This window comes from Berghia stephanieae, chromosome 9 (genome assembly GCF_034508935.2).
Source record: "Berghia stephanieae isolate SIO BIC M18660-M18661 chromosome 9, UCSD_Bste_1.3, whole genome shotgun sequence".
NCBI lineage: Eukaryota > Metazoa > Mollusca > Gastropoda > Nudibranchia > Aeolidiidae > Berghia > Berghia stephanieae.
In genome coordinates, this window is record NC_088368.1 from 5,572,334 (window position 1) to 5,597,333 (window position 25,000).

The 25,000-nt window shown below is 35.0% G+C and overlaps 1 protein-coding gene across 1 annotated transcript in view; it reads left to right on the forward strand.

The window, feature by feature from the left end:
- Positions 1–25,000, forward strand: part of LOC144979557 (potassium channel subfamily T member 2-like) — a 102,403-nt gene that overhangs the window by 72,205 nt on the left and 5,198 nt on the right. The window contains exons 27-28 of the mRNA XM_078926284.1: positions 1,978–2,016; positions 20,258–20,387. Of these exons, the coding sequence (XP_078782410.1) occupies positions 1,978–2,016; positions 20,258–20,387 (169 nt within the window). The remainder of the gene's footprint in view (positions 1–1,977; positions 2,017–20,257; positions 20,388–25,000) is intronic.

The following is a 25,000-nucleotide window of genomic DNA, read 5'->3' on the forward strand; positions in this document are numbered from 1 at the left end:
TATCTATCATTATTATTATAGGTGTGGGTTTTGGGGAAGAGAAATCAATGATTTTTTTTACTTTTTGCTGTCTAAACATTTGGGATGTGATATTTATTCATCATTTATGCATGTACCTATGGTAATGGGGTATACGTCCTACATAACAAATAAACCATAAAATAGGGGGTTAATATAATATGTTTATCTGTGATTGGATAAGAATATATTCTATATTCAACCTTAATTAAGCTATCAAAAGACACACCAAAATGTTATTAATTGGCAATCCGGAGGTTTCAAATAGAAGCCGTTTTATATATATATATATATATATATATATATATATATATATATATATATATATATATATATATATATTATATCTAATTGTTTCGTGTGTTGTTGTTTTTTTTTAATATCTTGACATTTTGATGTAGTAGTTTGTTTTTTTTTTTTTTGTTTTTTTGTTTTTTTTTTAAATTTTGGCTGAGCCGGCTGCATGAATTGTTATCGGTTTAAAATAAAAGAAAATAAGAGTTTTATCCGTTGGAGAATGAGGTGTGTGTTATACATAGGAGAATGGTGTGTGTTTTTATATCTAAAGGAATGGAATGGGATGTGTTAGTTTTAGATTGAATGGAAAATATATAATATGTGTGTGTTGAGCTTTGCTTTCTATGACTATTCGCATTCATAACAATGTAAATATTATGTGACCCAGGGCCTCACAACGGTATGATATAATCCGGGGTGATTATGATGTTTAAAAATAGATTTTCTAGCCCAAGAACAATCAGACTTGGGTTGAGTTTCCATGTTTTATTGAGTAATGTAAATTTTGCTGCTCGAAGCTCGAAGAAATAACAATCTGAAATATTGAATATAAGATTCAATTTAATATACGAAAACAGATAAAAAGGACGTTTCGGGTTTCCCATTTATCAACAAAACGGGATGAATAATAAACTAGAGACGAATGAGATTTTGTCGGATTGGCGTTGTTGACATGAATCTTATCAACGACACTACCGCATTATCTCATAATTTCATTTTAGACAGTTTGTTCATTTCGACACAATATCGTTTTGAGGCAATTGGTCACATTTACATATTATATTATTCATGTTTAATTATTATTATTATTATTATTATTATTATTATTATTATTATTATTATTATTATTATTATTATTATTTATTATTATTATTTTATTATATTATTATTATTATTTCATTATTATTATTACTATATTATTATTTATTTTATTATTATTATTAATTATTATTATTATTATTATTATTATTATTATTATTATTATTATTATTATTATTATTATTATTATTATTATTATTATTATCATCATCAAAATCATATTTATTATATTTATTATACATTTGGTTCTGTAATTACTGTCACCACAACAACCATATCGTAAATATTATTATGTATTACCAACATGATCATGTCCTCACCACCAGCATCTACACCACCACAACCACCACAACCACCACCAACATCGCAATCACCTCAAAAAACAAAGTCAAAGCTATCACTAATGTCGCTTTTGCTAACACAAAAATCATCATCGTCATCATTGTCATCATCATCATCATCATCATCATCATCATCATCATCATCATCATCATCATCATCATCATCATCATTATTATTTATATATTATTATTATTATTATTATTATTATTATTATTATTATTATTATTATTATTATTATTATTATTATTATTATTATTATTATTATTATTATTATTTATTATTATTATTATTATTATTATATTATTATTATTATTTATTTATTATTATTATTATTATTATTTATTATTATTATTATATTATTATTATTCATTATCATTATTATTTTATTATTATTTATTATTATTATTATTATTATTATTATTATTTTATTATTATTATTATTATTATTATTATCACTATCATCTTTCTTTTCATTATTTCTATCGTCTTCGTCTTTGTCAGTATTCGTCCCAACGAGGTCGTGCCCCAAAACAGAAGTTAGTGAGTAACACACGTTCCATTCCCAGACAGCTTGACCCCAACCAGCATCTTTTACACCTTGCATCGTTAAAAAATCACAAACAAACAAACAAACAAATAACCAAACATAAATAAAGATCTGAAAAAACTTGTGTATGCATCAGTACCCAATAAATAAAAATACAAGAAAAAAAATCATTAAAAAAAAGACAAACATCAAAATCAAGTTTAAATAAAACAAAACATCATAACAAACACCTCAAGCCCTAGTTGACTAATGGGCCTTTCGCTTTTCAGTCATCTGATTGCGACGCGTCGGCTACATTGACGCACAGTTTTCCTGTAAAGTTTATCCAGTCAAGTAGCTGACCCGAATACTTTCCTCATAATCAACGGACGGACTAGGGCCTAATTGTTCTTGTTTATCTTTTGATCTGATAATAGCCATGATTCTAGAGCTCATGGGAAAATCTCTCAAAAACTAGCTAGAAATATATCCCATTATTCCATCTACCGTCCTAATGTTTTTGTTAATATATTCTAATATTACCCTTTATTGCTCTTTATGACAGGGGTAGAATTGTATACGATTCTTACACTCTTGTTTGTTTTTGTTTTGTTGTTTTTTTTTAATGTCTTGGGGGTTTTTTTTGGTTTGTTTTTTTATTTGATTTTTTTGTTTTTGTTGTTGTTGTTTTTGTTGTTTTTTTTTTTGGGGGGGGGGGGTTGTTTGTTTGTTTTTGTTTTTTTGGTTGGTTTTATCTATTTATTTATTTATTTATTTGGTGTGGGGGAGCGAGGCGGAATTTGGACGCGTTTTCAATTGTTGCACGAGCTTGCGAGTGCCTACTGGGAACAAAGTTCGAATTCCAAAACGCAAGAGTGTAAGAAATGTTTTATTCTACACCTTCAGTCGATTCCGATTTCATCAGTATTTGAATAAAAGACATTTTCAAAAAAATGGTTTATGATACTTTAATCCACTTCTTTTTTGAGACTTTGATTTTAGTGAAATTTGAAGATTGACAATATGCTTACTTCACAAATTATTATTGTAAACTTGATATCATTACGCGTTACTATTTATAGAGAGGGGTAGAATAATTTGATTTCTTTCATTAAAAACATTAAATTAAAATTCACACCAAGACTCAAACCTCAAACAACAAGACATAAATTAACACTCCAGTTATCAACATATCAACATAAATTAACACCTCGGTTATCAACATATCAACATAAATTAACACCCCAAATATCATTATAAATTAACACTCCAAGTATCAACATAATTTAACACTCCAAGTATCAACATGAATTAACACTCCACGTATCAACATAAATTAACACTCCACGTATCAACATGAATTAACACTAAGTTTCAACATAAATTAACACCCCAAATATCAACATAAATTAACACTCCACGTATCAACATGAATTAACAATCCAAGTATCAACATGAATTAACACACCACGTATCAACATGAATTAACACTCCAAGTATCACTATGAATTAACACACCACGTATCAACATGAATTAACACTCCACGTATCAACATAAATTAACAATCCAAGTATCAACAAAAATTAACACTCTAAGTTACAACATAAATTAACACTCTAAGTTACAACATAAATCAAGACCCCAAATATCAACATAAATTAACACTCTAAGTTACAACATAAATCAACACCCCAAATATCAACATAAATTAACACTCTAATTTTCAACATACATCAACACCCCAAATATCAACATAAACTAATACCCCGACTATCAACATCTACAAATAACATCTACCATTTTATTTATCAACCAAACTCCTACTCCTGAACCTTCTATTTTAACCCAAGTTCTACACATATTTCTTTTTTGGTTCAATTTTCATTTTTTGGTTCAATTTTCATTGTCACAATTAATGGGAGTGGTGTGTTTTACCCGATGTGTTCATATATACAGGTCTGACATCCGAACCCACTAATGGAACTTGTTTAACATTGTTGTAATGGACAATATTTTCCGTCATTTTAAAAATATTTCAATTACTACAATAAGCCCATATGGATTTGGATTAAAAGACCTGCAAATAAGTGCACGTCAGTTTTACCATTTTATATTTTGCATTGAATTTAACAAATATTCACTCTATACAGGAACAAATTTTATTTACTGCATTTTAAAGCATTGCTGATTTATTTATCTCTTCATAACAAGTTACTTCACATCCAAATTTTTCTACCCCTTTTCAATAGAAATTTTATTTTCTATTCAAAAAATGGAATCACTTTTTATCATCTTAATCAAAATTTACACTTTTTTTTTAATGCTCAAATCACTTAAGGTTATATTTTATCTTTTACAAATTGTCATAATATTTTTCCCCATTGTTTTTTTTTTCAACACATATTTTTACGACTTTATATTTTGAAATTTTTTTCTCACTTTGCACAAACCTGCGCAGAATTTTATTAATTACATCATTACCGGCCTATTTGCAGGTCTGATAATCCAAATCGTTATAGGCTCATTGCTGTAATGGAAATAGATAAGTCTCAACCCGACGCAAAATAATATTATCCATTACAACAATTTTAATCGGGCCCATAATTGCGTTCGGTTATCAGACCTGCTAATCCGTGCACGTTGACCATAATTATGCTAGCGAAAGAGTGAAAATGGAGAGGCTTCGTATTGGGAACAAAACAGACAATGGACGTTTCGGGTACAAACCAATCGTCAGCACAACAATACTCAAATAAACGTGGAAAACAAATAAAATAAAATGCTAAAATAACATGTATCGTCTGTACTCAATGATGGTTGGAGTATTTCATCATTTTTTCACTTTATTCTATTTGTCTTCCACGTCAATTTATGTGTATTGTTGTGCTGACAAAAGGTTTGTACCCGAAACGTTCATTGTCTGTATTGTTCCCATACGAAGCCTCTCCATTTTCACTCTTTCGTTAGTATTTCCATGATCACCGCCGGATTCAGGCAGCCCCTCTCTGCCGTTTCCACCATTGGCACACCACTATTGACAGTATGCACTTGGCTAAGAAGTTCACAACATTGCCATCCGGAAGTATAACAGACCAACACACAAAACTATGCGTAACCATGAACTTTTATAGTCTGGTTAATACAGTTTAGTAAGAATCACTGACAAACGCGGATGGCAAAATACAATAACAAAGGCTTGAGTGACGTCATCTTCATTTTATCCATAAAACCTCTCCCTCTATTATTATTTGACAATTTAAAAAAAAAACACCTTGTTTTGATTAGACCCTATCCTCTAATAGTGTGACCAAATACTAATAGTGAAAATAAATTTCAATTTTACTTTTGTGTTCATATGTGACCCATCGTCTCACAAAGGTATTAAGTCGGGATGGACCAGATGATAAAAAGTCAAATTATAGTTAAACTGGTCAAAAATATGAAACATTGGTATTTAGCACAGTAAAATATGGTATTCCTTCTCGTCTATAAAGCATATATACTCAACTTAAGTCTGATATTTCTGGCTACAAATTCCATTTTCAGCATCTTAATCATCCCGACTTAATACCGATTTGAAACGAAGGGTCACATATTTTGATATGATTTTTACAACGAAAACTATCTAAACCCGTTTTGTTATTCCTAAGAGTTTGATTGAAATTTGTTATGATATAACAACGTATTTTACACTAACAAATTAATAAATGTTACACTAAGTTCCTATAATTTCACTTTTGTTTTAATAATTTGATTTTGCACACACACACACACACACACACACATATATATATATATATATATATATATATATATATATATATATATACACATGCACACACACACACATACACACATACACAAACATCTGCACTCCAACAGCTCTAATACCATAACCATATCCCTATAAATAAATCCCCCTGGTTGTTTTATTTTCCCAAAAGTGTGATAACACCATAACCATATCACTCACTATAAACCACCCTTGGAAAAAAACCCCATTGTTTGGATATTCTCAAGAGTGACAAAACGAATAATAATTATACATCTTAGACTAAAACACTAACCCTGATTATCATGCCATCTGAATTTGTTCTTTGTTTTGATATTTCGACCTTGCACACAGTTACACACACACACACACACACACAAACACACTCACACACACTCACAACATTTTAACACCTAGCAGACCTGCCTACTTGAACATTTAGAAATTCATAATTTTTAGGATATAAAAATAATTGTATTTAATAGTCTGATGTCACGTCCGCCCAGCAACGAGCAGCTTTGCTCTAAACAAAGAAAATTGGCACTTTATATTCTTCATGCTGGCTAGAACTTTTCATATATCTTGTGATCCGAATGTGTAAAAGTCAAAACATGATCAGATTTATAATGTGTTTTTTTTTCCATCTGGATACGCTTTTATGCTCGTCGGAAAAATATTTCATAAGGCCATCCGCCATTGTTCCGATAGTTTAGAGCCTGTTGCTAAGTGACATGTGTCATTACGAGGGAAGTGACGTTACGACTGTTGAAGCGTATAGTAAATGATGGAGAAAGAGAGGAGGGAGTTAGGGAAATGAATGGAAGAGTGGTGAAAGAACTGGGAAGTGGGAGCAAAAAAAACAAAAAATGAAGATAGGATAGGATAAAGGAATTCATTTATCCACGTGAATTGATGTGAGTTGTACATATTTAAGGGGCGAAGTTTACCGAGCGGTTAACGCATTGCACTGTGACCCAGACAGTCCCTGGTTCGAGCCCCGCTTCAGGCACTTCGCTTTTTTCCCCTTTGGGCAAGATTACATATTAACCCTCCAATTTAAAGTTGCGCTTTTATATAGAGTAGCATCCATTAAATGTGCTCAAAGCGCTTTACAGGGTGTCCCTGACCAACAGCAACACTGAACATGTAGGACGAAACATGACGCCTGTTGCTCACTTTAGACAACATGTTTGATGGATGTTCTATATTTATAGTTTTCCATTTTCGGCTCCAATCGTATAGAATTCTTTACCACCTAAAACCCGACAATGTGAAAGTCTACCAGTCTTCAAACGGCATTAAAAAACCGATCTTTTTCATTCTGCTTATCGTGATTCTATGTGAATTTCGAACAGGATGTAGGTGACTGTTGTAGCGATTTTGTAGCCGAATGAATGAACATGGGTGATACTTTTAAAAAACTATTGTAAAGCACATCTGAGCACTATTTGTGGATATTGGCGCTATATCAAATAATAATTATGATAATAATAATTATCTATATTCCTTCATGGAATGTCTTGGCGACGATATCTAATGGTACCATGGCGGATGTTCTAGTCATTTTTTTACATATTTAATTTTCTTTAGCTCTTTCTTGGAATGGCATGAATATTTGTTATGTCCCCCCCCCCCTAACTTATTATGTTGCTGCTACCATTACAATGGGGATGATCTATATTCATTTTCCATGTGCTCGAGGTCATTTGTCACTTTACAAAATGTGTTCAAAGTGACGCACATAGGGAAGTGTTCACAGCTTTTTAAATATCTAACATCACTATCAGTCATTTTATTCAGTTTGACACATTGGTATGTTTCTAACTATTAATCAGCGTATTTACATTTGTTAAGAAATATCCAGTTGTTGGACATCAACAAATCATGTGGTTGATAACCTGGTTGGACTAAACATGAATATAGATCGCTCCCATTAAAATACATGTTTTTTTTTTCCAATTGCATGTGTTGATCCACTCCACTACTAACACACATACAATTAATTAAGCTGTTACATAGATACATATTTTTAAGAACCCCACTTAAGTCTGCACTTTGGAGCGTGTGTTCAATACATGTACACAAGCACCCAAATGGATAGTGGAAACGTTTGTTCAATAGATAGTATGCGCTTGGCTAAGAAGCTCATAACATTGCCATCCGGAAGTATAACGGACCAACACACAAATCGGTGTGTATCCATGAACGATTATAGTCAGCTTAATACAGTTCAGTGAGCATTACTCATAAACGCGGATGGCAAAAAAAAAAAACAATAACCAAGACCTGAGTGACGTCATCTTCGAACTATCTATACACGCACCCAAACTGAATAGTGGGAGCGTTTGTTCAATACACGCACCCAAACTGAATAGTGGGAGCGCTTGTTCAATACACGCACCCAAACTGAATAGTGGGAACGTTTGTTCAATACACGCACCCAAATTGAATAGTGGGAGCGTTTGTTCAATATACGCACCCAAACTGAATAGTGGGAGCGTTTGTTCAATACACGCACCCAAACTGAATAGTGGAAACGTTTGTTCAATACACGCACCCAAACTGAATAGTGGGAGCGTTTGTTCAATACACGCACCCAAACTGAATAGTGGGAGCGTTTGTTCAATACACGCACCCAAACTGAATAGTGGGAGCGTTTGTTCAAAACACGCACCCAAAATGAATAGTGGGGGCGCTTGTTCAATACACGCACCCAAAATGAATAGTGGGGGCGCTTGTTCAATACACGCACCCAAAATGAATAGTGGGAGCGTTTGTTCAATACACGCACCCAAACTGAATAGTGGGAGCGTTTGTTCAATACACGCACCCAAACTGAATAGTGGGAGCGTTTGTTCAAAACACGCACCCAAAATGAATAGTGGGGGCGCTTGTTCAATACACGAAGACACGCACCCAAAATGAATAAGGGCTAACCCACAGCAGAAACTGACTCCGACGACCCGGCACTGTCGTCCTCTGCCGTCTTCCGGATAAAGACGTCGGGCTAGGACAAAATACTAAGAATAAAGAGAAGAGCCGCTTGACCAACCCATACCAAGCACCCGACTTCCTCTGCCGTTTTTTGTTTTTTATTTTCGGGTGGTTGGTATGAGTAAGTCTCGCGGCTCTTCTCTTTATTCTTTAGTTTAGAACCAGTTACTAAGTTACTATTCGTCATTACGAGGGAAGTGACGTTAAGATTGTTGAAGCGAATTATTGCAATGATAACAATGACGATAACCGTGGCAGCAGCAGCCGTCACATTATATATTATGCATGTATTATAGTGGATACCGGGATCAGCATGGTTGTTATACGTGACTCATCGCCTCAAAAAGATTATATTATTTCGTGATGATTTGATACTACAAAGAATGGGAGCGATCTATAGATAGTTCGAAGATGACGTCACTCAGGTCTTTGTTATTGTTTTTGCCATCCGCGTTTATGAGTAATGCTCACTGAACTGTATTAACCCGACTATAAACGTTCATGGATACACATAGTTTTGTGTGTTGGTCCGTTATACTTCCGGATTGCAATGTTATGAGCTTCTTAGCCAAGCGCATACTATCTATATTAACTTAACATGTGCTCGAGGTCATTGGTCACATTGCAAAATGTGCTCAAAGTGACCCACTTAGTAAAAAGTGTTCACAGTTTTTGAAATCTCTAACATCACGATTGGTCATTTGATTCAGCTTGACACATGGGTATGTTTATAACATTTGTAAATAAAGCAGCATGTCATCTTGGTCGTTTAATACCATTTAGTGTGAATTATTCATAAACGTGGATGGCAAAAAAAACAATAACAAAGACTTGAGTGGCGTCAACTTCATTCAATCTACAGTTGAACTTTAACTCACTTTTCTGCAGCTTGTTCATTACGAATAAAACTAGATTAAGGTGATGGGTCACATGTTAACTTATTGCATTACTTTTTTATATCATATCACTCGAAGAATGTCATTTTATAGCTTCAAACCGACGTGTACACATATATGCAGGTCTGATATCCGAACCCCCCTATGGACCTACTATAACATTGTTGTAATGAACAATAATATTTTGCGTCATTTAAAGAAAGAAGATTTCCATTACAACAATGAGCCCATAAAAAAATTGGGTCATCAGATCTGCAAATAAGTGCACGTTGCTTCTAATATATGATTTTATCTTTTTTATATTTTTAAGCTTTTATCTTCTCTTAAAAACCAATCTTCTTTTTTTATGGAAGTCAAACGCTTACATTTTCTTCCCTGTTCATCTATCAATTGACTTCATTACCTCACTCATTCACTCGCTTATTCATAATTTCATTAACTTACACACACACACCACACACGCCCAAAAACATATATTTTGTTTGAATACTCACATTTTAATTTTTTTTTTTAATTTTCTGTTTTATTCTCACACACGGCTACGCTGTTGTTCTAACCCCATTTTAACCCCAGAATCCTTCAATGATGTCACGTGACCAGTCGGCCTTGAACTTAGCCTTTAGAAACTCCATTGTGAGTATATTATCGACAGCAACTACTGCTCCCAGCTCAACGGAATAGATGATATTATTATATTGATAACTAACTATGATGATGACAACGACGATGATGATGATGGTGGTCACTTTTTATCCGTGTTTTATCTCTTGCATTTAAATGTGTCTTCTTTACCTGCGTGTACTTATTTACAGGTCTGATAACCCGAATTCTTATGATGGCCTCATTGTTGTATTGGAGATGTACAATTATTTTAGAGCATCTTGCTTTCTGGTGGCCATCCTGACTAAGGCTACCTATAACAGTTGTGTCTCAGGTTCAAACTCTGGTCATCTCTATTCTATTATCGTTCCTTACTATTCATTTGATTTTTCTTTCTTCTTATTAGTTCTTTAAAATCGACATAAATGTATTGAACATCCTACTCTCAGAGGAAAGATAAATATAAAAAGAGTAAAGGTAGACCAAGAAAAATAAATTTGAATAGTTTGAACAGCTGGATGACAAAGAAAGAGAAGAGTAATACTAGTTTTTTTAAAAGTTATGTGATCAGAGAGACGAATGGCGTACCATGATCACCGATGTCTGGGACAGACTTGGTACTTGAAGAAAAGAAGAGTTCTCTCAAACATTTGGATAATGAAATAAGTATTTGAATACAACAATGCTAAATCAAGTCCATAATGTTGTATTGCTTTTGATTATCAGACCTGCGAATAAGCACACGTATGTCTCTTCCAATCTCATCAATAACTGCGTTGGACTTTTAAAACTTTTAATTGTTTTTTTCTTTCTTATTTCTTTTTTTTAAATTGTTATTAATGTTTTTGAATAACGTTTTTCTGTTGTTGTTGTTGTTCTTTTGATTTTTCTCGAGTTGTTGTCTTTGTAATTCTTAATTTTCAACACAATTCTTTTCTTTTTTTTTCCAAATCTTTTAAAAATCAAACTTTAATGGTAAAGTCTGAGGAAGTAATTCAAGGTTATATGTAGGTATGCTAAGTTGTTGCTTTAAAAACAAGAGAGATCAATTGAGTTCTTTTATAAAGCGTAATTTTTTTTGTTATCAAAGATGCGCTCAAGGTCTTTTTTAAAAAAATAATAAAATAGGGGGCAGCATGGCTAGTACCAAGTTCGCTACGCGCCTTGTTGTGTGGCGAGCAAGTCACCTCGCCATAGCTCAATTTGTGGCTATGCACTGCGGTGGACGCCTGGGTTATTCAAGTCTTCCCTTGGAATAGACCCTTAAGACAAATTTCTCCTTGGGAATTTATTTATTTACTTATTTTTAAATAATCCAATCCAACAGCAACACTTAAAATGTAGGGAGATATCATATTATGAACAAACCTAAACCAAAATGGGACTGTCTAAAGTTTAAATTCTAAAATATTAAAATCGAGTCTATGTAAGAGGCCTTGTATGAATTAGGGCTAACCCACACCGGAGACTGACTCCGACGACCCGGCACTGCCGTCCTCTGCCGTCTTCCGGATAAAGATGTCGGGCATGGACAAAATATTAAGAATAAAAAGAAGAGCCCCTAGACCTACTATATACATATATATATATATATATATATATATATATATATATATATATATATATATGTATATATTTATATAACCTTTCATTTGTATAATATTGGTTGCCGTGACAACGCTGTCGAGATTCTGGTAATGTCTCTCAGTACAAAATCTTATCTTTTCTCACCAATTTGATCAATAAATACGTCTTTATATCCCCTCCCCTTCCACCCCACCTCTTTCTATTTTCGCGAATTGTACACAATAGTAGTATAGTTATTATCACCATTTTGTGCATCTTGCTGTACCCTGTATTATTATGCATGCTGGAATGACCTGTATGTAGCGTCCCCCCCCCCCCTCCCCCCACTTTCCATCTCTTTGGCTCTTTTACTAACACAATGGTGATGGTTTGCTCAGAAAGCTTTGCATGAGAGTTTGCTTTCAGCTTTCAGCTTTCAGCTTTTAGCTTTGATTTTGTACTTATCATTTTAACGTAATTTTATTTTTAAGAACTATAATATGAATTCCTTTGAACTGATAAATTAATTGAGTATAAATTGAGTTATATGATAAGAAACAGCAGTCTTGGAACACAAACTGCTGAAGATTAAGATCAAGTTAAGTTAACTTATTGTCAAAAAGAGCTCCAACTTTTTTTTTTTAATATTCGCATTGTGACTAATTGGTATGACGTCATAAGTGTTTAGGTCTTGAAAAGTTTATTTATAGCTAGCCAAAATAAATATATCCGACATGGTTTGACGTCATGATGTTAAATAAATTTATGAAAACGAATTCATTATTAGTGAGTGACCCATCGCCTCAAAACGGTAGGATGTCGAGATGAAAAAAAAATTAGTTAATTCGTATTTCTCCTAATTTTACGTTTTTGGAGTTAATATTCATCCTGACCTAATACCGTTTAGAGACGGTGGGTCACATGTTATTTCAAAGAGGAAATAGGCCTCCCAGTATATAATTAAAAATATGCTCAGAACGCTTTCACGATACGTGTAATTCCCAAGTTGCACGGTATATAATCGTGTTCTTCTTCTTCTTCTTCTTCTTCTTCTTCTTCTTCTTCTTCTTCTTCTTCTTCTTCTTCTTCTTCTTCTTCTTCTTCTTCTTCTTCTTCTTCTTCTTCTTCTTCTTCTTCTTCTTCTTCTTCTTCTTCTTCTTCTTCTTCTTCTTCTTCTTCTTCTTCTTCTTCTTCTTCTTCCTCCTCCTGTAAACTCAATTGTTCCCGCCCATCTTTCTCTACCCTTAACTCGAGTTCAAATAATATAATAAAAAGGTTGTTCAACAGTCTATTTTGTAGATGTACATTTTTTTCCTCCTGTTTCCCGTGTATTCCTCCCTCTATCTATCTATCTATCTATCTATCTATCTATCTATCTATCTATCTATCTATTTATCAGTCCTCTATTTATCTATCTATCCATCGTTCTATATGTTATATATCTAACTTTCTATCTCTCTATCTATCAATTCGTTCTTGTTTCTCTATATCTATCTACACATATATCTCTCATTATCCATCGATGTATCTATCTATCATTCTATCTATTAATGAATCGTTCAATGTATCTATCTATACACATCTGTCACTTTATCTATCAATGTATCTATCTCTTTCTATTCCCTCCCTGCTCTTCCTCTCTCTCTCTCTCTCTCACTCTCTCTCTCTCTCTCTCTCTCTCTCTATATATATATATATATATATATATATATATATATATATATATGTGTGTATCTACTCTCCTCATTTTATGTGTTAATCTGCCCATCTATTCCCTTGCTCCTCTGAACTCCCGTTGTACTCTTGATAATAATCCAAATCTCTTTCCAATGTGTGTGTTTTTTTTTGTCTGTCGCTCTAACATTACTTGTTTCATCTGACAAAATTTAACCTGTTATCTAATGGTCCATCTAGACGTTCAGGTAATCCACCCACGGTCCGACGGATTTTCAGAAACTCTAGGTGAAATGACAACTCATGAGTTGAAGAAGAAATTAACTGATGATATCTGACGGCTTTCAGTCAGACAACTGTTAGTTAGATTCCTCGTTTACACGAAAATGATTTACAACAGCTTCAAAAAAAAAAAAGAAGAAAATAACAAACATCGAACGTTTCGGGCCTAAAACCCTTCTTCAGCCAACAACAAAAAAACAATAAAGACAAAAATACTATCTACTAAATCTTTTCAAGATTTTTCGACAGAGAGGACCTAAAATATTTATCTCTGTCGTCTGTCTTGAATTTAGTAATGTATTTATGTCTTTACTATTTGTTGTTGTTGGCTGAAGAAGTGTTTTGAGCCCGAAACGTTCCGTGTTTGGTGTTTTGTTCTTTTTTGAAGCTGTTTTATTCGTTCTTGTTTATGACTTTTTACAGTCCACAGCTTCTAGCAGCCTCGTATCACTTCGTTTACACGATCAATTATCCTCAGTTGTCATTTTGTCTACGGTTTCAGGATACCTATCCATCCGACCGTGGAAGAATTAACTGTATCATGTCTAGATGAGTCATTATAAAACCCTCAATCAAATGGTTTCAGAATATGACCATTTAAAATAGGATAAATAAAAATACAAAGAATCTTTTTCTTAATTGGACTCGAACTCAGTATTTCCAAACAATTGGTCAAAGTTTGTTCTCATTGAATGATATTTTGTTCAGGATATATGGAGATCTTTACCCCGTGTGGTGTCCGGGGTCCCTCAACTGAGAGGGTCAAGAATAGCCCAACGTCAAGCCAGCGTGTCGTAAAAGGCGACTAATGGTGTGTGATTCCCCCATCTTTGAGTCACCTGGTCCTCCAGGTTGGGGGTTGGCAAAGGGTTAACACCCCTTTCCGTTAAACTCAAACCGTTACAGAAACACAGACAGACAAAACAAATCCTTTTTTTAGCTTGGGCGACCGAAGAGTTTCTGGAATTACAGAATTTATGAAGGACAACAGACAAAGCCGAAAGGACTCTGCTGACCCGATGACGTCTTCGCCAAACAAGCAGCTTCGAATTGCGTCGTGGAACGTTCGCACCATGTATGAAGCAGGAAAAAGCTCTCAAGTTGTGACTGAGATGAGAAGATACAGGCTGCATATACTTGGAGTAAGCGAAAACCACTGGATACAATCCGGACAGAAACACCTCAAGTCTGGGGAGAAAATTTTATATTCAGAGAGAGGGGACGGGATTCATACACAGGGAGTAGGAATAATTCTAAGCAAGTTCGCCCAGAAGTCACTGAGAGGATGGGAACAATGCGGAGAAAGGATCATCATGGCGTCCTTTACAACACGGAGTCAGAAGATCAGCATGAACATTGTACAGATCTATGCCCCAACAAATGATGCAACAGATGAGGACAAAGATACATTTTATGGTCTGCTACAACAAGTCATTGACAAGTTGCCAAGGAAAGACATCAACATATTGATGGGAGATGCTAATGCAAAGTGGGACAGGATAACGTAGGCTATGAAGGTATCATGGGACGTCATGGCATGGGAGAAATGAAAGATAATGGTAAGAGATTTGCAAATTTCTGTGCATTCAACAGTTTGGTGATTGGAGGATCAGTGTTCCCCCATAAGAGGATCCACAAAGCAACTTGAGTCTCACCAGATGGTGTGACAGAGAATCAGATTGATCATTTTTGTATCTCTCGTAGATTCAGACGTTCATTGGAAGATGTGACAGTACGGAGAGGGGCAGATGTTGGATCAGACCACCACCTGCTATTGGCAAAGCTTAAGCTCCGACTCAGAAAACACGGGGCCAGATCACATACAAGAAGAAAATTCGAGGTGAATGCACTTGATGGGGAAAAGAACGAGGAATTCAAACTACGATTGAGTAACAGATTCCAACCTCTTACTGAGCTCGAGGAGGACATAGATGTAGAGTCACATTGGGCAAAGATCAAGGAAGTCTACATAACAACTTGCCACGAGGTATTGGGGGTAAAGAAATCGGAACATAAAGAATGGATAAGTCCAACCACCTTGGACCTTATTGAAAAGAGGAGAACAAGGAAGGAACAAGTGAATGCAAGCCGAACAAGGGCTACAAGACTGGATGCACAAGAGCAGTATCGAGCCATAGCTAAGGAAGTCAAAAGATCTGTGAAGAAAGACAAGGAAGCATTCATGAACAGACTTGCAGAGAAAGCAGAAGCAGCAGCGACTGGAGGACACATGAGGATCCTTTATCAAACTACCAAGGCACTTGCTGGAAAATATGGGAAACCAAAGGTACCAGTCAAAGACAAAGATGGGAAAACTATTTTTGGAAAAGAGGCTCAATCTGAACGATGGAGGGAACATTTCAACTGCCTTCTGAACAGACCACCACCAGACAACCAGCCAGAAATTTTGCCTGCAAGGAATGAGATACCAATTAGCTGTGATCCACCATCGATAGCAGAGATTGTGGGTGCCATTAACAAGATGAAAAGGGGGAAAGCTGCTGGACCAGACCAGATTCCACCGGAGGCTCTAAAAGTTGATGCGGAAAGAAATGCTGAGGCCCTGCACCCACTATTTGAGAGAATCTGGAATGACGGGATATTCCCAAAGGATTGGAAGGAAGGACATCTTATCAAGCTTCCAAAGAAAGGGGACCTCAGTAATTGTAATAATTATGGAGGCATCACTCTTCTTTCTATCCCAGGAAAGGTTTTCAACCGTATTATTTTAGAGAGAATTAAGAATGCAACAGATGCTAAACTGCGGGACGAACAGGCAGGTTTTCGGAAAAACCGTTCAACCACCGACCAGATTGCCTCTCTGCGAGTCATAGTGGAACAGTCTATAGAATGGAACTCTCCTCTTATTGTCAACTTTCTGGATTACGAGAAGGCTTTTGACAGTATTGACAGAGCAACATTGTGGAAAATTCTGGCACATTATGGACTCCCTGAAAAGATAGTAAACCTCATTAAGGAAATGTATGAAGGATCAAGTTGCAGGGTTGTACATGAAGATCAGCTTACTGACAGCTTTGAAATTAAGACTGGTGTCAAGCAGGGATGCTTGCTCTCTCCATTCCTGTTCATCCTTGCCATTGATTGGCTAATGAAGGAAACCTCCAAAGGGAGAAGAAATGGGATACAGTGGACCCCCTGGACACAGTTGGATGATCTGGATTTTGCAGATGATCTGGCTCTTTTGTCCCACACCCAGGACCAGATGCAAGCAAAAACCACAATTATAAACAGCCTCTCGGAATCAATTGGTCTAAGAATTCACCCTGCAAAGTCAAAGGTCTTGAGGATAGGTACGCGTCAAAGGGAGCAGATCAAAGTAAAAGATCAGGAACTCGAAGATATAGACACTTTCTGCTATCTCGGAAGTATAATTGACAAGGATGGAGGCACGGAAGCAGAGGTGAAAGCACGAATAGGAAAGGCACAGGCTGCATTCACATCTTTGAACAGAGTTTGGAGAACTAAAGATATCTCCCTTCAACTAAAGCTAAGACTTTTCAATTCAAACGTGAAGTCTGTCCTACTGTATGGATGTGAAACTTGGAACGCATCACAGGCATGTATAAGGAGGGTACAGATTTTCGTAAACAGGTGCATGCGTAAGCTACTCAGAATAAAATGGATGGATAGAATAAAAAATGAAGAAGTATGGAAAAGAACACAGCAGAAACCAGTGGGAGAGGATATAGGAAGAAGACGATGGAGGTGGATTGGACACACGCTTAGAAAGAATGACTCAACTATAACAAAGAAAGTATTGGACTGGAACCCTCAGGGCAGAAGATCAAGGGGAAGGCCACGAGGAACATGGAGAAGAATTAAAGAAGCTGATATACAGAGAAGTGGTAAGACCTGGAATGAGATAAAAAAGTTGGCTCAGGATAGAGAAGGATGGAAACTGTTTGTCTGTGGCCTATACCCTGACCCAGGGTGAAAAAGGCAATGATGATATGGAGATCTTTAGCCATGAATTTTGACAGAAAAGCATTGGTGATTTGTATCTGGTGTGTTGAAAGTTGCTTGCTTCACTGTAAATGTACACACCATGAACACACAACAACGCTGCCATTTCAGTATATAATTTGGAGGCAGGGGGGAGGGGGGGTGGAATGGTCACCTTAGTTTTGCCTCAAATATGCCCTCCAGTTTTTTAAAGATCTGAACAAGTGTGTATGAAAGGTACCAGACAAAGCAAGAAAGAAAAAAATGACAAGTTAAATAAAAAAAACATCCCAAAAAAAAAAATCCCAGTCTACCTCTACTCAAGAAGTTTTTTATAAATATTTCATCAAAGACTTGTAAAATAAAATGTGATCATTTCTTTTTTTTTTTTTAACTGAGCTTTTATATAGGCCAATATCTACTCAGGGCGCTTTACAACTTCTTGTACGAGTTGAGGCGTATGGCCTTTTATGAGAGTATCATCCATATAGCACTGTAGTGACAAATTATGGAGCAGGCACTGGTGTAGGATAAAGACCTGAAAAAATGTATATGCGGCTATGTGGTCTAGTGGTATGACACTTGCTTTCGGATCGGAAGGTCCTGGGTTCGACCCTCGCTTGGTGCATAGTTGAGTCCTTGAAAAAAGACTCTTTACTCACATTCTCTCACCGTACTCAGGTGTAAAATGAGTACCTGACCGATTACAGCGTGTCTCAGTCCGAAAAAATTGTAAAATCGTCTAACAGGGCGTCCTATGTTAATTGTTGCTGTTGGCTAGGCCCCATTGTAAAGCGCCTTGGGCACATAATTTAGTGGATATTGCTCTATACAAAAGCTCAATTAAATACAAATATGAATCAGTGCCCGACAAAGCAAGTGGGAAAAGTACAAAAACAAGAACAAGATGAAATTTTTTTAAAAACTTCATAATCTCTGTGGTGTACTGTTAGCACGTCTTACCAGTAATCAGAAGAGATTTCAGGTTCGATCCCAAGTCGAGGCTGTCTGATTTTTTTTAATATCTTTTTTTTTCTTGGATTTTTTTTTTGCCTGCTCTTGTACTGTATCATACACATTTTTAGATCTCTTGCAATGAAGTTAGCATCACGTGACTGTTAAACAAAAAAAGCTTAAAGAACGCTTTAGTTAGCACATAGAAAAAAACATTAGGTCGTTATAGGGGCAGCGTGGCTCAGCGGTACGGCCTTTGCTTCGTACCCGAAAGGTACAGAGTTCGATCGCCCGCCGCTGCGCTGTGTGGCCTGGAGTAAGTCACCTCGCTCTATTCAATTTGAGGCGCTGCACTGCGGCTGACGTCTGGGTTATTCAGGTATTCCCTTGGAATAGACCTTAGAGACTAATTTTCCCCTATGGGATTAATATAGGGAATTTCATTTATTTTATTCATTTATCAAAATTAAGAATAGACGAAAGAGCTCAATGTTGAAAAGAATAGACGTAAGAGCTCAATGTTGAAAAGAATAGACGTAAGAGCTCAATGTTGAAAAGAATAGACGAAAGAGCTCAATGTTGAAAATACTTTTTAGATTATTTTTTTTTAATTGACAAATTAAATCTTAATATTGGGAACCGCGTCGTAAAAAAATCTATAAATAATTCCAAAAAAAATATGTTAAACGTATAAGTTATTGAGGCTATCGTTGTTATAATGTTGAGTGAAATTAATTTGAATACACGAGTTGGAAAGCGAGGAATGGCGTGCATCAAAGTGTACTTTTTTGTAGGTCTTGTAATCCAAATTGTTACAGGCTCATTGTTGTAATGGAAATATTTTTCTTCCAACGCAAAATATTTTCCATTAGTGCAACATTGTTAAAACAAGCCCTAAAATGATCGTATTTGGTTATCAGACCTGCAAATATGGTACACATCTGTTTGCATCTGCGTCCACTTATTGGTAGGTCTGATATGAGCTCCTTGATGTAATGGAAATGTTGCTGCTCAAAGCTCGAAGAAATAATAATATTGTGAAATTGAATGCAAGCTTCAATTTAATTACAAAAACAGATCAAACGAACGTTTCGGGTTTCCTATTTATCAACAAAACATGATGAATGAAACACCACAGATGACGCTACCACATTATCTCATCCATCTGTGGTGTTTCATTCATCCTGTTTTGTTGATAAAGGGGAAACCCGAGACGTTCATTTGATCTGTTTTTGAAGCTTACATTCAATTTCACATTGTTATCATTGTTGTAATGGAAATTCAAAAATAAAAGGCGCAAATTATTGTCCATTACAACAATGTTAAATTAAACCCATAAGTGGATTTACGATGTCAGACCTGCATATATGTACACGTCGGCTTGCATGGATATAATTACCCTATGTAAACCTTAATTATAATCTTTAGATTTTACTAGCTCGATCTACCCCTTTATCTTACTTCAGCTTCATTGGCGGTCAATTGCCATTACTTCCGGTTCGTAGATGTATTCAAACCACGTATTCAAATTGCAATCTCATGTCTTACTCCAGATGTCGCTAGCCGTTCATGACGATGACTTCCCAGGTTCGGCCAACCTGACCCCAGAGAGACAAGAAATCATTCAGATGGTCAAATGTCGCATGCAGTGTCTGAATATTCCGACAGAAGACTATAGAGACAGTAAGAAATAAATCATATTTTTTTTATGTTATGTTATGGCGGCTTTGTTATTCTTTTCTTGTCTTTTGGGTTGTGTTCCCATTTTGTTGGGAGGGTTTTGTGGGGTTTTGTTTTTGTTTTGTTTTGTTTTTGTTTTTTTTGTCTATTTTTTGGGGGTTTTTATTGTTCTTTTGTGTGTCTTTTATTGGGATTTTTGTGGCTGTTGCTGTTGTTTTGTTTGTCTGTTTATTTTGTTTCTATCGTGTTTTTTTTTTATTGTTGTTATGTATTTGTCTTGTTATTTTGTTTATTTTCTTTTAATTTTACTTTTGTTCTCTATTTTTTTTTTGGGGAGGGGGGGGGGGGGGTCCGTATATTTTGTTATTAATCTTCTATTGTTGTTTATTTTGCTTGTTTCTGTTTGTTTGTTTACTTGTTCTCATCTCTGTGTTTTTTTTTTTGCCTTGTCTATTTTTTGTTTGTTTGTTGTTGTTTTTTTGGTTTTCTGTTTCGATTTGTGTTATTTTTGTTTAGTGTTTGTTTGTTTGTTTGTTTGTTTGTTTGTTTGCTTTTTGTTAGTCTTGCTCAATTATTACCTTTTTGTTTTTGTCCTGATCGGTTTTATCTTTTTTTTTGTTGTTGTGATTTGAGTCTTGTTCTTCAGTTCCTTGGGAGTTTTGTTTTTGTTGGGTTTTTTTTTGTTTTTTGTATTTTTGGGGTTTTTTTTTTGGGGGGGGGGGTTCTTTGGGTTGTTTTTATTTTTTATCACACCCTTTTATTACGTTATAATTTAACAGTATTGTACTGTCATTGTTCCTGGCTAATTCAATCAAATTATTGTTTTTAAATCAATATTTTCACAGACGCGGAATGCCTGTTCAGTAAGTAAATCAATCCATTGAGTGCCCCGGCTTTACTCTAACTCTAACGACTTGCATTGATAAAAAGAGTTGCTCTTGTTAATTTTTTTCCTTACCGGCCAATCTAACAAAAAATTTATTTGTTTGTTTGTTTGTTTGTTTGTTTTTACATTCAAACTCAAAAGCAATAATTAGGACATAGATAATTCTGTGCAGAAAAAAGGCTTTACAAAGTAGTATAATGTTCTTTTTAAGATAATAATAATGATGATGATGATGATGATGATGATAGTATATAATAGTATAATAATATGATATGATAATATATAATAATAATAATAATAATAATAATAATATATAATAATAATAATAATAATAAATAATAATAATATTAATAATAATAATATAATAATAATAATAATAATAAATAATAATAATAATAATAATAATAATCATAAATTTTATAGGTCAAACCTCAAGCAATACGAGCTCTAAGCGCTTTAAAAATACATTAACAATTATCATAGATATTGATTTGGTAGTGATATTAAAAAAACAGATAGGAAAAAACTCAAAATTGACTTTCAATCGCACTCAATTGATTCTAGCAATCATATAGACTTTACGTCAAATGTGATGATCTTTAAAAAAAAACAAAATAAGACTCAATAAGTAATTATGTGGGATGTAAACGATGTTATAAAGTCAAATTAAAATTTAAACTGGTCAAAAATTGGAATGATCGTAATATGGCACAATAAAATATGATTAATATATAATTGACTTTTGTTCACTCAAGAGAGCATAAAACTACGCAATGTTGATAATTTCGCTATAAAGTTTATTTTCGCATCTAATAGCCTGACATATACGTTTTTGAAGGGGAGGGTCACATTGAGATATGCTCTTTGGGTTTTTGTTTCTTTTGTTGCTAAGGCGAGGCTGAACTTGTTGACTTTTGTTGCTAAGGAGAGGCTAAACTTGTTGACTTTTGTTGCTAAGGAAAGGCTAAACTTGTTGACTTTTTTTTGCTTAGTAGAGAGCATTAGGAGGTGCTGACGCCTTGAATTGTAAAAATACTAACGAAAGATTGAAAATGGAAAGGTTTCGTATGGGAACAAAACAGACAATGGACGTTTCGGGTACAAACCCTTCGTCAGCACAACAATACACAACAATATCGTATGTACAGACGATACAAGTTATTTTTCATTATATTTTATTTGTTTTCCACGTTTATTTGACGAAGGGTTTGTACCCGAAACGTCCAATGTCTGTTTTGTTCCCATACGAAGCCTTTCCATTTTCACTCTTTCGTTAGTATTTTACGACCACCGGCTTCAGGCAGCCCCAACCGTTTTCTAAAAATACTAACAAAAAGGTGAAAATGTGACCGCTCTTTAATAATAATAGCGTTGTAGCCTGTGCGCATGACTTGGTGCGAGTTGTGATTTTCGTTCACTCCTGTACTAGAAACCATCAACCTTGAAATGCGTTGTTCACATCGAATGTCCTTATAATATAGATAGTTCGAAGATGACGTCACTCAGGTCTTTGTTATTGTTTTTTGCCATCCGCGTTTATGAGTACTTCTCACCAAACTGTATTAACCAGACTATAAACGTTAATGGATACACACATTTTTGTGTGTTGGTCCGTTATACTTCCGGATGGCAATGTTATGAGATTCTTAGCCAAACGCATACTTTCTATAGAGAGAGAAAAAATAAAGTGAGTAGATGTGACTCATATATAAGGGAACAACACAAAACAACGTTTCGGCCCTTGGCCTTCGTCAGGAGACAGAAAACACAAACACAAATATGTAAATTTTTGTAAAATAAATTTGATATTTTGTAAATTTACATATTTGTGTATGTGTTTTTTGTGTTTTCTGTCTCCTGACGAAGGCCAAGGGCCGAAACGTTGTTTGTTTTGTGTTGTTCCCTTATATATGAGTCACATCTACTCACTTTATATTTTTTCTCTCCATTTTATTGGCTCATTTAGGCACCTCTAGCTTTGGTTTTGTCCTTATAATAGTATTATTCACTGTTTTGGACACAGCTAAGGGACATAATCTCTGACAAACGCATTCCCCTAATAAATATGTGAAGTGAAATTTCCTTTGGCGAAAATTTAAAATGAACATTCCTCTTAACCCCCCCCCCCCCCCCCCTAGCCTCCCCTTTTCCCATTCCCTTTGAAGTGATTCATGCGCTAATTAACTGTCAAAAACAAATAGTTTTAACTCTTGTTTTAGTAGGGTTAACTCCATTTTTTTATTGATGCTGTGAGTTTAGCTAAAATACTCACAATATCCGTCAGCCGGATATAACGCCTACCAACACACAAAACTATGTGTAACCTTGAACGTTTATAGTCTGGTTGATAGAATTTAGTGAGAACTAATCATTTAAATGGCTGTCTAAAAACAATAACAAAGATCGGAGTGATGTAAATTTGGCTCCGTCTTTATTGAAAATAGAGTCTATAGATAGTATGCGCTTGGCCAAGGAGTTCACAACATTGCCATCCGGAAGTATAACGGACCAACACACAAAACTGTGTGTAACCATGAACTTTCATAGTCTGGTTAATACAGTTTAGTGAGAACAACTCACAAACGCGGATGGCAAAAACAATATCAAAGGCCTGAGTGACGTCATCTGCATACTATCTATATGAATGTTGACTCACTAAATCCTCTTTGTTAATTCTCTCTTTAACTTAACTTGAGTTGGAATGAACCTTATAGATAGTATGCGCTTGGCGAAGAAGCTCATAACATTGCCATCCGGAAGTATCACGGACCAACACACAAAACTGTGTGTATCCATGAACGTTTATAGTTGGGTTAATACAGTTCAGTAAGCATTACTCATAAACGCGGATGGCAAAAAACAATAACAAAGACCTGAGTGACGTCATCTTCGAACTATCTATACTGACAATTATATTATTTTTTAAAATAATAATAATAATAAATTGAGCTTTATATAGCGCAATATCCACTAAATGTGCTCAAAGCGCTTTACAAGGGGTTCCTGATCAACATCAATATTTAACATGTAGGACGGAACATGACGCCTGTTAGGCGATAATACAATTTTCAGACAACGACAACGCTGTTAACTGCCAGGTACTCATTTTACACCTGAGTACGGTGAGAGGACCTTCCGATCCGAAAGCGAGTGTCATACCACTAGACCACATAGCCGCACAACGTTAACACGTTATATATTGTCCTTTGGAGCCATTAGGTCCTTTGAGTCGGAGTTTATCCCGCACGATTTCTATGGCGTGAAATGGAAAATAACAAATACTTGCTGCCCTTCGGATAGGACGCTAGTCTAGACAGTGACGGATGTTATGAGTGTTAGTTAAAAAAGAAAAGAGAAAGACGCCTAGCAGGCGAATGCTATTGTATGGAATAGAAATATGGCTCCATGTGGCCTACTGGGGGAATAAATGAAACATTGTGAAAACCTATAAACTTATCTATCTATATATGTTTGTAAGATATGAGCTTGAATACCATAGAAAGCTAGACAATTTTCATTCTCTCACTTCTTATGTGTTTAAACCTACATCGTTGTTACTCTGTTAGTGTCGCCCTGACGACCCCAACGGAGTAACTACGTTGTAGGCTTAATCACAAGAGAAAATATCTATCTATCTATCCATCCATATATCTATCCATCTATCTATCTATCTATCTATCTATCTATCTATCTATCTATCTATCTATCTATCTATCTATCTTTCTTTCTA